At 39.6% G+C, this 17,647-nt stretch overlaps 2 protein-coding genes across 2 annotated transcripts; both read right to left on the bottom strand.

Annotated features, from left to right (window-relative positions):
- Window positions 1–940: 940 nt before the first annotated feature.
- Window positions 941–1,875, bottom strand: LOC311310172 (C-X-C motif chemokine 11-1-like; the record flags this gene model as incomplete). The annotated part of the gene is made up of 3 exons (XM_084439596.1): window positions 1,764–1,875; window positions 1,245–1,368; window positions 941–1,028 (listed from the first exon to the last, which is right to left on the bottom strand). Exons 1-3 carry the CDS (start codon window positions 1,828–1,830, stop codon window positions 941–943), a joined length of 279 nt encoding a protein of 92 aa, XP_084295722.1. The 5' UTR covers window positions 1,831–1,875.
- A 10,142-nt stretch (window positions 1,876–12,017) lies between these two features.
- LOC311310171 (C-X-C motif chemokine 11-1-like) lies at window positions 12,018–13,110 on the bottom strand (the record flags this gene model as incomplete). The annotated part of the gene is made up of 4 exons (XM_084439595.1): window positions 12,999–13,110; window positions 12,480–12,603; window positions 12,183–12,272; window positions 12,018–12,048 (listed from the first exon to the last, which is right to left on the bottom strand). Exons 1-4 carry the CDS (start codon window positions 13,063–13,065, stop codon window positions 12,018–12,020), a joined length of 312 nt encoding a protein of 103 aa, XP_084295721.1. The 5' UTR covers window positions 13,066–13,110.
- Window positions 13,111–17,647: the final 4,537 nt, after the last annotated feature.

Raw genomic sequence — 17,647 nt, 5'->3', positions numbered from 1 at the left:
ACATTCTTACTTCTTACCCATCTTAGCAAAGATTTCTTGGATCACTGACAAGATAAGAAAATGTCAATTTATTTCATTGACTTTTTTGAAAGTTTAGATCTTTAATTTCCTGCAGAGTGCATCTTTAAAACTAAAAGCATAATGGTGGTTAGGAGAGCCAGACCAGTCTTTAGACCAGACCAATCTTTAGTGTTGTCAGTAACTGGACTTAAATGAAGATTCATTCAAATATCCCCTTCAGTTCTCAAACCAATGTTGAAAGTTATGAATGCACATCTTCAGCCTTCTCTAGACGAGTCACAGATCTGACTTCAGACTTAACTTTGTATCTCCTTCACATCAAGATGCTGAGTCATTTAAGTGCAATGAATGTGTGATACAGTACTATTATTAGATGATGACGATTATTGTGGCTTTTTCAAGATACGACCCAGAAATATTGTAAATAAAGGCAAAAAGTTAAAGACCACAAAACTAAGAACAGCTGCATTTGTTCATTTTTATATACATATAAATATTATGTACATATTTACATAGTATAATTTAAATACAGCACATTATTTACATTACATGTTTCCCTTAATGCTACAACCAACATTGTTTGAAAATATTAGACTGACCATATTCAGGACTAGACAGTCTTGAGGACTTTGCTTTCAGTAGTACTGAGGACTGTACTTCCCAGAAGACGTTATATTGAGTGAGCCAGTTTCACAGTTAAAACACATTCTTAAACAGTTTAAGAGCAGTGGGGTTTTTCTCCCCAGGGAAGATCACATGACAGGTGAGGAGACCTGCACAAGGCTGGAAAAAAAGAACAAAATCAGGTGTCATTGCACTGTGCCAAGAACAGACTGAAGAGAAAAACACAAGACCTTTTCCTAAAGGTGTGAGTAAAGTAAGTTTGATGGGATTTACAATATAATTCATCAGCTCACCTTTAGTTTTTCCTGTATCTCTTCATGACAATCTTGGCAAACGTTGACTCTGGGTTCAGGCACTTCATATCTTTATTCTTCAACGTGACACTGAACAGGAAAGAGAGGCTGTTAGAGGCAGTGGAAGACATGTTGATGGTCCTGTCTGTCTGTATCCCTGTTTTCCTGTAGGTTTGCCCCTCAGACTCAGTCTAAACTACAACACATTTAGACTCTAATCAATGATCTTGAATCTCAGTACAGCAGTACAACATGCAACAATATTAAAACATCTATGAAGACATGATGATCAGATCAAATACTTACATCAACTCCTTATTTGGGCAGGAGATGCTGGGGTCATAGATATCCACTTTCGCAATTAGCTTAGGGTTCACACGGTTCACTCCACCACCACTACACATGCATTCAACTCTGGGCCCTCTCTGGCCTGTGGAAAAATAAGAATAATTCAAACTTCATTCACAATTTCACACAGGTTAATGAGTAAAGAACCATTTCTGACCTGGATAAAAGCAGGTTTATAACCTGGTTACAACTATGACAGTTTACTAGTTAAGTCATCAGTTGTTGATAATGACCTAAGTAGCCCGAAGATTAATATTCAAATGACAGCATGCATTATCTATAGGAACAACTGTGGCTCATTCATATGAGCAATACCTAATCCATGAATATTACTGTTTTAATTCTTAATCTGTGAGCTTAATCTGGATCAGGCTCACCAACTCAATTCAAATTCACTTTTGAGCCTGATATGTAGCTGTTCCTCACTGGTTTTGCAAGTTCCCTATGATGGAGTTAGACTGAAGTAAGAGATCTTACCTTCGACATAAGCAAGGAGCAGACAGACGAGGGCCACGAGTGCTGCTGATTTCATAGTGATGGCCATGGATTCTTCTTCTGTTCTTCAAGTGTCTTGACAGCTCAAGTGATGAGGTTGTGAGTGGAGGAGAGTTAAGCTGGGTATTTATGAACTGAAGAACCGCCCACACAAGCTTCATTTTGGCAGCTGTCCAAGGAAGGAATTCCCTCAATCTCCTGCTGGAGCAAAAGTCCTCTTTCACAAAACTTTCATTTCCCAGAAACTTCTGCTCCTTGAGAGGAAAAGAGGTAGCATATAGTAAGCTGATGAAAGGGATTTGGTGGATTTGGTGGATATGGTTTACATCTGGTGCAAATCTATGAACAATCCATAATGTTTGTTTTTTGTAAGATTCAGTATACCACAGGTTTCCCTGTTAATAATCAACAATAAATATATGTCCCTTCATGTCTAATTCATGTAATACTAGGAAACAGAGTTCAAATTAGGCCTTTTCCTCTTTCTAGTTTCACTTTCATATGGTCGTCTTCCAAGTTTCTTGAGGGGAGAAACCCACACATATTTACAAGAAACAAACTTTCACCAAAGCATGATATCAGGAATGGCTAGTAGGTCTTAGCTCAGTGATTTATCAACTCAGATATCAAGGTAATAGTCTGTACACATGGGCAGCTCATTGAAAATGTGACGAAAAAGTTCAGAACTACAGTATAATGGATAAATGACTGCTGGATTAGTTTTATATTGATTGATGATTCATTAATTGATAGTAGAAGAGTTATACACTGTAAATGAAACAACACCAGTAATGAGTTGCATTATATGCAAAATGGCAAAATGTTCAACTATAATACAATACAGAAACATAGTTTTTGCACAATGATTAGTGATTAAGATGATTTTTAATGACTAGACCATTATTTAAGTGTATAAACCTTGTTTATTCTGCACTGAGAAACAGAGAGAAAGAGAATACACAATCATTTATCTCCATCACAAAGTCCTTTTCAAGCACCATTTGCAAGACGACAACTTGCAATACCATTCACTAATATAGTCATCAAAGCTGAGAATACTCCATCCCCTCATTTTTGAATGACCAAGCCATTTCTGTACGTCATCCACTACTCAACTACTCATGAACTAATCACTGGTTCCTCAGTAACTTCTATAGTTGTCCCTGGTCCCTAACTACCATAGTAGTCCCCAGTCTGTTCTCTAGTCACCCACCATGATCTAATATACAGTGATGGATTGAGAGTTAATCAGTTACTACTGATGGACCGCAGCCTCCTGCCTGAGGGGAGGGGCATGAAGAGATTATGGCCGGGGTGGGAGGGGTCGGCCGCCATCTTCCTGGCCCGCGTCAGGGTCCTGGAGTTGTGCAGGACCAGGAAGGAGGGCAGGTTGGACCAGGAGGGAGGGCAGGTTGGACCAGGAGGGAGGGCAGGTTGGACCAGGAGGGAGGGCAGGTTGGACCAGGAAGGAGGGCAGGTTGGACCAGGAGGGAGGGCAGGTTGGACCAGGAGGGAGGGCAGGTTGGACCAGGAAGGAGGGCAGGTTGCAGCCAATCACCTTCTCGGCAGATCGGATGACGCGCTGCAGTTTGGCCAAGTAGGAAATGAGACTCTTATGTTCAAAATTCTGAACTATCCCTTTAAGCCTAGTCTGGGACTAAAAATAGATGCAGATTCTCCAGCGACACGCCTAAACAGACCCCTTACTGAGGAACTGACACAGACTGTCAAAGCTACATTTGTGAGAACGGTCACATCCTGCCTGTCCTCAGGCTGGACTAAACGTCATCAGGTCTAGTGTGGCAGGAATAACTGCCCCTGATTGATTTGCAGCACAGGCAGGAACCGGAAGTCCATATATGGTCAGACCAATTCCCTCAGCCTAATCAGGGCCTCTCTGGTGCCAGAGCTTGCTGTGTGGATGCTCCTCCCTGACCCCCTCATGGTTCCCTGTCTGGTTGATTGCTGCCATTCTATTCCCATTTGATGTGTGGGTCTTTGGGTGCCGTTGCTTAGCTGGGGCTGGTTGGTAACCGACCAAAACTGTTAATTGGTCTCATGCCAGCTGCTGTTTTGCCCATATAGGTTTCTGCCACCTTATCATAAGATATTGTTACTACCTGGTCATAGTATTTCTGTATTATGTTGCAATTGTGGAGGCATTCTGTGAACCAACTGCCATTTCCTGTCTTAGGACTGCCATTTCCTGTCTTAGGACTGCCATTTCCTGTCTTAGGACTGCCATTTCCTGTCTTAGGACTTCCCTGAGAGAAACCTGAGCCTGCAGTGGAGCAGAGCGCCCCCTGTCTGTGGGCTCGTCAGTTCTCCCCCCCCTTCATCTTGCACGACTGGCGCCCCCTGTTTGCCGTTGGTTGAAGCAAGGTTGCCGTGACGTTTTCCCACTAGTTTGTGTGTGTGAGTTTAGCTCTTCCCCTGGGCTCAGCCCTCCTAGTCTACCCCCTGTGTCTGTCTTAATCCTGCCACTGACTGTGATGCCTATATTTATGTACTTGTCTTGTCTTTTTTTGAACCTGTTTCTTGTTCTACCTTTTTTTTTATTTTATTCGCCATCCCCATCCCCTAAGGGGCTTTTACCCCCACCTAGGCCGTTATTGTAAATAAGAGTTGCTCTTAAATAACTTGCCTAGCAATATAAAGGTTGACGACCCCCAACTCTGGTGGTTCTCCATCTCTGCAGGGCTCGCTAACTCCCCCTAGTCCTCAGGCATTCTGACATTCTTAGTTGTTTTGAGACTGACCAGATGTTGTCCTAAAAGTTCTTTGTAAATTATAATAAACATGTTATTACTATGATGAAGTTATACACGTCTTATTCAAAGCTTTGTTGAGAGCTCCCATAATCCCTTCCCCCCCACAGGCTCCTGTTCATCTGAATAAAAGATTACAATTCCTTGTTGGAAACAGGTCTCTGGCTGTCTGTTGAAGGACTGTCAGTGTAGTTCGCCCCGAGGATCTCACCTTGTGTATAAAGAAGGTGGCGTTGTCGAGCGTAGCCTTGGTCACACTAGGGAAAGGTCATATTGGGGGACTAGCGTGTTACTCTCATTCATCAGGATCCTGCTGGGAGCATATGGTAAGTGGTAAATGGACTGCACATATAGCGCTTTTATCCAAAGCGCTTTTCAACCTCTCATTCACGGCAGCTGCCAGGCAAGGTGCTAACCTGCTCATTGGGAGCAATTTGGGGTTCAGTGTCTTGCCCAAGGACACTTTGACATGTGGACAGGAGGAGGCGGGATTCGAACCGCCGACCCTAGAATCATTAGACGACCCGCTCTACCACTGAGCCACAGCCGCCCCTAACACTTTCACTGAGGAAGAATGATGGAGGAAACCATGACGCTGAATCACATCCTCTCCTTCATCTTACTGCTTGTATTGGTTGTGTGTTATTCTCATTCTATTTGAGAGGTTCCTGTGTCTTGGCCCCTTGCCTTATTTTTATACTCCTGACAGAAACTTCGATGTTCATGACTGCTCTTCTCATGGATGTCCTGCTGCTGTTTCCCTACAGTACCTGAGTGCTACACTCACTCGCTGTTTCTTTCACATTGCATATTGATTCTCTGCACGATCAGAGATCTTTTCTTGATGCCTGGCAGTATTACTTCCTCTTTAAACGATGATGTTCAATCAACGTACAGTACCATTGTGTTTAATGGTTCTATGCATCTCTCCACTTGACAAGAATGAGAGCTAATTTTGCTACTGTTTTGTACTGAGGCCATCTTCCTTGCCAATATTTCTGTGGCTGTGTATTAAACAGTTTTGTCTAAATCTCAAATATTTTCTGTTCGTTAACTTCAAGTCCAACAACCTGTCTATAATAGCCAATGTTATTCATTGAGGTGTTGTAACTATTATATTTGTAACTCTTCTTCAAAATGTTATACCTGAAATATTGATGGATTATTATATTTGGGAAGGAATGAAATTGCATGATAGAGGATGTAACCTTTTTAATGTGTCTATTAGCGTGTTTGTGAACAACTAAAGTTAACATACTCCTGGTTGGCAACTGTCTCTTTCTGTTGTAGATTAAAAACAACATTCTTACTTCTTACCCATCTTAGCAAAGATTTCTTGGATCACTGACAAGATAAGAAAATGTCAATTTATTACATTGACTTTTTTGAAAGTTTAGATCTTTAATTTCCTGCAGAGTGCATCTTTAAAACTAAAAGCATAATGGTGGTTAGGTGAGTCAGACCAGTCTTTAGACCAGACCAATCTTTAGTGTTGTCAGTAACTGGACTTAAATGAAGATTCATTCAAATATCCCATTGAGTTCTCAAACCAATGTTGAAAGTTATGAATGCACATCTTCAGCCTTCTCTAGACGAGTCACAGATCTGACTTCAGACTTAACTTTGTATCTCCCTCACATCAAGATGCTGAGTCATTTAAGTGCAATGAATGTGTGATACAGTACTATTATTAGATGATGACGATTATTGTGGCTTTTTCAAGATACGACCCAGAAATATTGTAAATAAAGGCAAAAAGTTAAAGACCACAAAACTAAGAACAGCTGCATTTGTTCATTTTTATATACATATAAATATAATGTACATATTTACATAGTATAATTTAAATACAGCACATTATTTACATTACATGTTTCCCTTAATGCTACAACCAACATTGTTTGAAAATATTAGACTGACCATATTCAGAACTAGACAGTCTTGAGGACTTTGCTTTCAGTAGTACTGAGGACTGTACTTCCCAGAAGACGTTATATTGAGTGAGCCAGTTTCACAGTTAAAACACATTCTTAAACAGTTTAAGAGCAGTGGGGTTTTTCTCCCCAGGGAAGATCACATGACAGGTGAGGAGACCTGCACAAGGCTGGAAAAAAAGAACAAAATCAGGTGTCATTGCACTGTGCCAAGAACAGACTGAAGAGAAAAACACAAGACCTTTTCCTAAAGGTGTGAGTAAAGTAAGTTTGATGGGATTTACAATATAATTCATCAGCTCACCTTTAGTTTTTCCTGTATCTCTTCATGACAATCTTGGCAAACGGTGACTCTGGGTTCAGGCACTTCATATCTTTATTCTTCAACGTGACACTGAACAGGAAAGAGAGGCTGTTAGAGGCAGTGGAAGACATGTTGATGGTCCTGTCTGTCTGTATCCCTGTTTTCCTGTAGGTTTGCCCCTCAGACTCAGTCTAAACTACAACACATTTAGACTCTAATCAATGATCTTGAATCTCAGTACAGCAGAACAACAAGCAACAATATTAAAACATCTATGAAGACATGATGTTCAGATCAAATACTTACATCAACTCCTTATTTGGGCAGGAGATGCTGGGGGCATGGACCTCAAACTTCTCAACTAGCTTAGGGTTCACACGGTTAACTACACCACCACTACACATGCATTCAGATCTGGCCCCTCTCTGGCCTGTGGAAGAAAAAATAAACATTTATCCACTCAGGTAAAACAGTAAAGAACAATTTCTGACCTGGATTAAACCTGGATTATAACCTGGTTACAGCTTGTTAGGACCGTTTATTACATTAGTCATCAGTTGATAGTTTGACCTAATAAGCCCTGAGATTAATATGACTGCAGGCATTATCTATAGGAACAACTCTATCTGATTCATATTACAATACCTACTGCACCATTTAATCCATGAATAAGACTGTTTTAATTCTGAATCTGGGATCTCAGAATCAGGCTCACCAACTCAATTCAAATTCACTTTTGAGCCTGATATGTAGCTGTTCCTCCCTGGTTTTGCAAGTTCCCTATGATGGAGTTAGACTGAAGTAAGAGATCTTACCTTCGACATGAGCAAGGAGCAGACAGACGAGGGCCACGAGTGCTGCTGATTTCATAGTGATGGCCATGGATTCTTCTTCTGTTCTTCAAGTGTCTTGACAGCTCAAGTGATGAGGTTGTGAGTGGAGGAGAGTTAAGCTGGGTATTTATGAACTGAAGAACCGCCCACACAAGCTTCATTTTGGCAGCTGTCCAAGGATGGACTTCCCTCAATCTCCTGCTGGAGCAAAAGTCCTCTTTCACAAAACTTTCATTTCCCAGAAACTTCCGCTCCTTGAGAGGAAAAGAGGTAGCATATAATAAGATGATGAAAGGGATTTCAGTGAGGTGATATTCAATAGAGAAACAACCATTTCATCATCACTATGACTATAATATATATATATAACACTATAACTATTGAAAGAGAAGACTTGAAAGCAAGCATTTGTGTGTTTGAAATTCATTAAGTTGATCATATTCTGACCCCAAAAGACACTTGTTGAAAGTAGTGTAGGCTTTCTGCAGACTAGTTGACCGGTCCTATAAAAGTAGGATTGGGAAAACACAACATTTAATCTAAACTGAACTGTGGATGTGGTCAATGTGAACATGGAAGGAAACTAAGAGCTTCTAGCTGTAGCTTCAGTTCTTTGTTCAGATGTGGTTTACATCTGGTGCAAATCTATGAACAATCCATAATGTTTGTATTTTGTAAGATTCATTATACTACAGGTTTCCCTGTTAATAATCAACAATAAATATATGTCCCTTCATGTCTTATTCATATAATACTAGGAAACAGAGTTCAAATTAGGCCTTTTCCTCTTTCTAGTTTCACTTTCATATGGTCGTCTTCCAAGTTTCTTGAGGGAGAAACCCACACAGATTTACAGGAAACAAACTTTCACCAAAGCATGATATCAGGAATGGCTAGTAGGTCTTAGCTCAGTGAGGCTCAACAGAGAAGAATCTCCTTAAATGTTCATCCTATTTTACAAAAAACTAAAATAAATGAACCTACCGTATGGCTCCTAAGGGATCTCTGGTTGAGCGGCAGGGTATTGAATACTAAAGCAGAAGGGATCTCCCGATTGACATATGTAGCATTGGCTCTGCACCTTGATAACAAATTGATAAAAGAGATTGACAAAATACTCTTCCATTTTTAATGGAAAAATAGGACACATTACCTGAGGAAAACAATTCTCATGAACTCCTATGAGAATGGTGGGCTTTTTGGGGGGGGATTTTTGTACATTAAATAACACATTTAAAATAAATTAGAGCAATTTTTTGGAAACACTACCTCCATTTGGAATATTACACCTCATCATATATTATCTAAACTGGGTGGCTTAATCTCTTTTCTTGTCTGTAACTATAATATTGATCAAGTCCCTGTGAAAATGTTTGCTTTTGATCGCCAGGCTTTTTTTGTCATGATCTCTCATCTACAAACACAATCTTTCACCTCATAACTATTCTTTATGGAATAACCAGGACATTTTATATGAACACAAATCTCTCTTTGTGGAATATTGGTTTAATAATAATATTGTGTTGGTGGATCAGGGATTTAATTAATCAATAATTCTTCACTTCGCCGTGGGGTTTCTGACAAGACCCTCTGACTCACACACGCGTGAGACACCTTGGTCTGTGTTTAAAGACGGGTCGGGTGGGTCACCGACACCGCCGCTGACCCCTGGCGGCCACCATTCTTTTTTGGGACCGCCCTGGCGGCGCCGCGCGTTCGGGGCGCTCCGACGGACCTCGGTGCCGGAACCCGTCCCTGATCTCTCAGCAAGGACCTCCCCAGGTCCTCCATTAACACAAGTGTTGAGAATAACCCATGTTATTTGTATCAGTATTGCTGACTAATCCTTTTGTACATGCATCCCTTCACCACCTAATGTATGGCATAATCAGTGTTTTAAATGTCAGCTTTGCGATTGTTTTTTTTTGGAGAAGGGAACTCCTAGATGGTGCTGTCTGGTGCAACCTGCTTCTGCTCTCTTTGCTGGTGGGAAAACCGTTTTGTGCCAAATAGTCTTTGCACCAGTGTCTCACTCGCCATGAGTTATGATATGGAGGTGGGTTTAAATGGACATGCTAGTTGTGTTGCGGTCTTGGGATGCTAATAGGTTTTGTAGGAAATGTAGTCAATTCTAGAGATTCTCACAGGTCACTTCTGTCTTTATGAGTGGAGCACAGTCTAATGTAGCTAATGTGTGTTTGTCTGATAGGCCTAGATGAAACGACTGCTTAAGCAACACTTGCGATCAAGGTTGGTTTCTTGATTTCCATTAATCCTAGTCCTGGATTAAAAAAAAAAAAAAAAGTTGCAGATTCTCCAGTGACAGTTCTAGACTGGTCTGAATCTGTTCTAGACTGGTCTGAATCTGTTCTAGACTGGTCTGAATCTGTTCTAGACTGGTCTGAATCTGTTCTAGACTGGTCTGAATCTGTTCTAGACTGGTCTGAATCTGTTCTAGACTGGGCTGAATCTGTTCTAGACTGGGCTAGATCTGTTCTAGACTGGGCTGAATCTGTTCTAGACTGGTCTGAATCTGTTCTAGACTGGTCTGAATCTGTTCTAGACTGGTCTGAATCTGTTCTAGACTGGGCTGAATCTGTTCTAGACTGGGCTGAATCTGTTCTAGACTGGGCTGAATCTGATCTAGACTGGGCTGAATCTGTTCTAGACTGGGCTGAATCTGTTCTAGACTGAGCTGAATCTGTTCTAGACTGAATCTGTAACAGGCCCCTTACTGAGGAACTGACAAAGCTACACTTGTGAGAACGGTCATTTCCTTCCTGTCCTCAGGCTGGACTAAACGTCATCAAGTCCGGCGAAAAGTCCTATTGAGGGAAACCCCTGTTGATGGGGGACTAGCGTGTCACTCTCATTCATCAGGATCCTGCTGGGAGCACTTTCACTGAGGAAGAATGATGGAGGAAACCATGACGCTGAATCACATCCTCTCCTTCATCTTAATGCTTGTATTGGTTGTGTGTTATTCTCATTCTATTTGAGAGGTTCCTGTGTCTTGGCCCCTTGCCTTATTTTTATACTCCTGACAGAAACTTCGATGTTCATGACTGCTCTTCTCATGGATGTCCTGCTGCTGTTTCCCTACAGTACCTGAGTGCTACACTCACTCGCTGTTTCTTTCACATTGCATATTGATTCTCTGCACGATCAGAGATCTTTTCTTGATGCCTGGCAGTATTACTTCCTCTTTAAACGATGATGTTCAATCAACGTACAGTACCATTGTGTTTAATGGTTCTATGCATCTCTCCACTTGACAAGAATGAGAGCTAATTTTGCTACTGTTTTGTACTGAGGCCATCTTCTGTGGCTGTGTATTAAACAGTTTTGTCTCAATCTCAAATATTTTCTGTTCGTTAACTTCAAGTCCAACAACCTGTCTATAATAGCCAATGTTATTCATGGAGGTGTTGTAACTATTATATTTGTAACTCTTCTTCAAAATGTTATACCTGAAATATTGATGGATTATTATATTTGGGAAGGAATGAAATTGCATGATAGAGGATGTAACCTTTTTAATGTGTCTATTAGCGTGTTTGTGAACAACTAAAGTTACCATACTCCTGGTTGGCAACTGTCTCTTTCTGTTGTAGATTAAAAACAACATTCTTACTTCTTACCCATCTTAGCAAAGATTTCTTGGATCACTGACAAGATAAGAAAATGTCAATTTATTACATTGACTTTTTGAAAGTTTAGATCTTGAATTTCCTGCAGAGTGCATCTTTAAAACTAAAAGCATAATGGTGGTTAGGAGAGCCAGACCAGTCTTTAGACCAGACCAATCTTTAGTGTTGTCAGTAACTGGACTTAAATGAAGATTCATTCAAATATCCCATTGAGTTCTCAAACCAATGTTGAAAGTTATGAATGCACATCTTCAGCCTTCTCTAGACGAGTCACAGATCTGACTTCAGACTTAACTTTGTATCTCCTTCACATCAAAGATGCTGAGTCATTTAAGTGCAATGAATGTGTGATACAGTACTATTATTAGATGATGACGATTATTGTGGCTTTTTCAAGATACGACCCAGAAATATTGTAAATAAAGGCAAAAAGTTAAAGACCACAAAACTAAGAACAGCTGCATTTGTTCATTTTTATATACATATAAATATTATGTACATATTTACACAGTATAATTTAAATACAGCACATTATTTACATTACATGTTTCCCTTAAAGCTACAACCAACATTGTTTGAAAATATTAGACTGACCATATTCAGAACTAGACAGTCTTGAGGACTTTGCTTTCAGTAGTACTGAGGACTGTACTTCCCAGAAGACGTTATATTGAGTGAGCCAGTTTCACAGTTAAAACACATTCTTAAACAGTTTAAGAGCAGTGGGGTTTTTCTCCCCAGGGAAGATCACATGACAGGTGAGGAGACCTGCACAAGGCTGGAAAAAAAGAACAAAATCAGGTGTCATTGCACTGTGCCAAGAACAGACTGAAGAGAAAAACACAAGACCTTTTCCTAAAGGTGTGAGTAAAGTAAGTTTGATGGGATTTACAATATAATTCATCAGCTCACCTTGAGTTTTTCCTGTATCTCTTCATGACAATCTTGGCAAACGGTGACTCTGGGTTCAGGCACTTCATATCTTTATTCTTCAATGTGACACTGAACAGGAAAGAGAGGCTGTTAGAGGCAGTGGAAGACATGTTGATGGTCCTGTCTGTCTGTATCCCTGTTTTCCTGTAGGTTTGCCCCTCAGACTCAGTCTAAACTACAACACATGTAGACTCTAATCAATGATCTTGAATCTCAGTACAGCAGTACAACAAGCAACACATCTATGAAGACATGATGATCAGATCAAATACTTACATCAACTCCTTATTTGGGCAGGAGATGCTGGGGTCATAGATATCCACTTTCGCAATTAGCTTAGGGTTCACACGGTTCACTCCACCACCACTACACATGCATTCAACTCTGGGCCCTCTCTGGCCTGTGGAAAAATAAGAATAATTCAAACTTCATTCACAATTTCACACAGGTAAATAAGTAAAGAACCATTTCTGACCTGGATAAAAGCAGGTTTACAACCTGGTTACAACTATGACAGTTTACTAGTTAAGTCATCAGTTGTTGATAATGACCTAAGTAGCCCGAAGATTAATATTCAAATGACAGCATGCATTATCTATAGGAACAACTGTGGCTCATTCACATTAGCAATACCTAATCCATGAATATTACTGTTTTAATTCTGAATCTGTGAGCTTAATCTGGATCAGGCTCACCAACTCAATTCAAATTCACTTTTGAGCCTGATATGTAGCTGTTCCTCCCTGGTTTTGCAAGTTCCCTATGATGGAGTTAGACTGAAGTAAGAGATCTTACCTTCGACAAGAGCAAGGAGCAGACAGACGAGGGCCACGAGTGCTGCTGATTTCATAGTGATGGCCATGGATTCTTCTTCTGTTCTTCAAGTGTCTTGACAGCTCAAGTGATGAGGTTGTGAGTGGAGGAGAGTTAAGCTGGGTATTTATGAACTGAAGAACCGCCCACGCAAACGTCATTTTGGCAGCTGTCCAAGGAAGGAATTCCCTCAATCTCCTGCTGGAGCAAAAGTCCTCTTTCACAAAACTTTAGTTTCCCAGAAACCCCCTCTTCTAGAGGAAAGGAGGTAGCATGTAATAAGATGATGAAAGGGAATTTCAGTGAGGTGATATTCAACTGAATAGAGAAACAACCATTTCATCATCACTATGACTATAATATATATATATAACACTCTAACTACTGAAAGAGAAGACTTGAAAGCAAGAGTGTTTACTAATAACCAGAGCATATAAATACATGTTAATCACATGGACAGTATGTGATGTTTTGATAACAGCCCAGCAGAAGCTAAATTAAATAAGATAAGTAAACTATCAATGTGTCGTCATTAGTGAGGGAGTCAAATATCCACAATATCTACTTTATGTGATATTGTTCAAACACACAAAGCAAGCATTTGTGTGTTTGAAATTAATTAAGTTGATCATATTCTGACCCCAAAAGACACTTGTTGAAAGTAGTGTAGGCTTTCTGCAGACTAGTTGACCGGTCCTATAAAAGTGGGATTGGGAAAACACAACATTTCATCTAAACTGAACTGTGGATGTGGTCAAAGTGAACATGGAAGGACAACTAAAAGCTTGTAGCTGTAGCTTCAGTTCTTTGTTCAGATGTGGTTTACATCTGGTGCAAATCTATGAACAATCCATAATGTTTATATTTTGTAAGATTCAGTACACCACAGGTTTCCCCGCTAAAACATCACATACTGTCCATGTGATTAACATGTATTCACATGCTCTGGTTATTAGTAAACACTCTTGCTTTCAAGTCTTCTCTTAAAGTAGTTCTGTCATAGGGATGATGAAATGGTTGTTTCTCTATTCAGTTGAATAGAATCACTTATCATTGTGCAAAAACTATGTTTCTGTATTGTATTATACTATAAACATTTTGCCATTTTTTCCATATAATGTAACTCATTACTGGTGTTGTTTCATTTACAGTGTATAACTCTTCTACTATCAATTAATGAATCATCAATCAATATAAAACTAATCCAGCAGTCATTTATCCATTATACTGTAGTTCTGAACTTTTTCGTCACATTTTCAATGAGCTGCCCATGTGTACAGACTATTACCTTGATATCTGAGTTGATAAATCACTGAGCTAAGACCTACTAGCCATTCCTGATATCATGCTTTGGTGAAAGTTTGTTTCTTGTAAATCTGTGTGGGTTTCTCCCCTCAAGAAACTTGGAAGACGACCATATGAAAGTGAAACTAGAAAGAGGAAAAGGCCTAATTTGAACTCTGTTTCCTAGTATTATATGAATTAGACATGAAGGGACATATATTTATTGTTGATTATTAACAGGGAAACCTGTAGTATAATGAATCTTACAAAATACAAACATTATGGATTGTTCATAGATTTGCACCAGATGTAAACCACATCTGAACAAAGAACTGAAGCTACAGCTACAAGCTTTTAGTTTCCTTCCATGTTCACTTTGACCACATCCACAGTTCAGTTTAGATGAAATGTTGTGTTTTCCCAATCCTACTTTTATAGGACCGGTCAACTAGTCTACAGAAAGCCTACACTACTTTCAACAAGTGTCTTTTGGGGTCAGAATATGATCAACTTAATGAATTTCAAACACACAAATGCTTGCTTTCAAGTCTTCTCTTTCAGTAGTTATAGTGTTATATATATATATATTATAGTCATAGTGATGATGAAATGGTTGTTTCTCTATTCAGTTGAATATCACCTCACTGAAATCCCTTTCATCAGCTTATTATATGCTACCTCTTTTCCTCTCAAGGAGCGGAAGTTTCTGGGAAATGAAAGTTTTGTGAAAGAGGACTTTTGCTCCAGCAGGAGATTGAGGGAAGTCCATCCTTGGACAGCTGCCAAAATGAAGCTTGCGTGGGCGGTTCTTCAGTTCATAAATACCCAGCTTAACTCTCCTCCACTCACAACCTCATCACTTGAGCTGTCAAGACACTTGAAGAACAGAAGAAGAATCCATGGCCATCACTATGAAATCAGCAGCACTCGTGGCCCTCGTCTGTCTGCTCCTTGCTCTTGTCGAAGGTAAGATCTCTTACTTCAGTCTAACTCCATCATAGGGAACTTGCAAAACCAGGGAGGAACAGCTACATATCAGGCTCAAAAGTGAATTTGAATTGAGTTGGTGAGCCTGATTCTGAGATCCCAGATTCAGAATTAAAACAGTCTTATTCATGGATTAAATGGTGCAGTAGGTATTGTAATATGAATCAGATAGAGTTGTTCCTATAGATAATGCCAGCAGTCATATTAGGCTTATTAGGTCAAACTATCAACTGATGACTAATGTAATAAACGGTCCTAACAAGCTGTAACCAGGTTATAATCCAGGTTTAATCCAGGTCAGAAATTGTTCTTTACTGTTTTACCTGAGTGGATAAATGTTTATTTTTTCTTCCACAGGCCAGAGAGGGGCCAGATCTGAATGCATGTGTAGTGGTGGTGTAGTTAACCGTGTGGACCCTAAGCTAGTTGAGAAGTTTGAGGTCCATGCCCCCAGCATCTCCTGCCCAAATAAGGAGTTGATGTAAGTATTTGATCTGATCATCATGTCTTCATAGATGTTTTAATATTGTTGCTTGTTGTACTGCTGTACTGAGATTCAAGATCATTGATTAGAGTCTAAATGTGTTGTAGTTTAGACTGAGTCTGAGGGGCAAACCTACAGGAAAACAGGGATACAGACAGACAGGACCATCAACATGTCTTCCACTGCCTCTAACAGCCTCTCTTTCCTGTTCAGTGTCACGTTGAAGAATAAAGATATGAAGTGCCTGAACCCAGAGTCACCGTTTGCCAAGATTGTCATGAAGAGATACAGGAAAAACTAAAGGTGAGCTGATGAATTATATTGTAAATCCCATCAAACTTACTTTACTCACACCTTTAGGAAAAGGTCTTGTGTTTTTCTCTTCAGTCTGTTCTTGGCACAGTGCAATGACACCTGATTTTGTTCTTTTTTTCCAGCCTTGTGCAGGTCTCCTCACCTGTCATGTGATCTTCCCTGGGGAGAAAAACCCCACTGCTCTTAAACTGTTTAAGAATGTGTTTTAACTGTGAAACTGGCTCACTCAATATAAGGTCTTCTGGGAAGTACAGTCCTCAGTACTACTGAAAGCAAAGTCCTCAAGACTGTCTAGTCCTGAATATGGTCAGTCTAATATTTTCAAATAATTTTGGTTGTAGCTTTAAGGGAAACATGCAATGTAAATAATGTGCTGTATTTAAATTATACTGTGTAAATATGTGCTGTCTTTTCTATAAAAGTAAACAAACGCAGTTGTCCTTAGTTTTGTGGTCTTGATCTTTTTATTCTAACTTTTATTTACAATATTTCTGGGTCATATCTTGAAAAAGCCACATCATTAAATATTTTCAATAATCGTCATCATCTAATAATAGTACTGTATCACACATTCATTGCACTTAAATGACTCAGCATCTTTGATGTGAAGGAGATACAAAGTTAAGTCTGAAGTCAGATCTGTGACTCGTCTAGAGAAGGCTGAAGATGTGCATTCATAACTTTCAACATTGGTTTGAGAACTCAATGGGATATTTGAATGAATCTTCATTTAAGTCCAGTTACTGACAACACTAAAGATTGGTCTGGTCTAAAGACTGGTCTGGCTCTCCTAACCACCATTATGCTTTTAGTTTTAAAGATGCGCTCTGCAGGAAATTAAAGATCTAAACTTTCAAAAAGTCAATGAAATAAATTGACATTTTCTTACCTTGTCAGTGATCCAAGAAATCTTTGCTAAGATGGGTAAGAAGTAAGAATGTTTTTTTTAATCTACAACAGAAAGAGCCAACCAGGAGTATGGTAACTTTAGTTGTTCACAAACACGCTAATAGACACATTAAAAAGGTTACATCCTCTATCATGCAATTTCATTCCTTCCCAAATATAATAATCCATCAATATTTCAGGTATAACATTTTGAAGAAGAGTTACAAATATAATAGTTACAACACCTCAATGAATAACATTGGCTATTATAGACAGGTTGTTGGACTTGAAGTTAACGAACAGAAAATATTTGAGATTGAGACAAAACTGTTTAATACACAGCCACAGAAATATTGGCAAGGAAGATGGCCTCAGTACAAAACAGTAGCAAAATTAGCTCTCATTCTTGTCAAGTGGAGAGATGCATAGAACCATTAAACACAATGGTACTGTACGTTGATTGAACATCATCGTTTAAAGAGGAAGTAATACTGCCAGGCATCAAGAAAAGATCTCTGATCGTGCAGAGAATCAATATGCAATGTGAAAGAAACAGCGAGTGAGTGTAGCACTCAGGTACTGTAGGGAAACAGCAGCAGGACATCCATGAGAAGAGCAGTCATGAACATCGAAGTTTCTGTCAGGAGTATAAAAATAAGGCAAGGGGCCAAGA

This window comes from Borostomias antarcticus (genome assembly GCF_949987555.1).
Source record: "Borostomias antarcticus genome assembly, chromosome: 6".
NCBI classification, from domain to species: domain Eukaryota; kingdom Metazoa; phylum Chordata; class Actinopteri; order Stomiiformes; family Stomiidae; genus Borostomias; species Borostomias antarcticus.
Note: the sequence above shows the minus strand (reverse complement) of the source record. Positions and strands in the feature narration are given on the sequence as shown.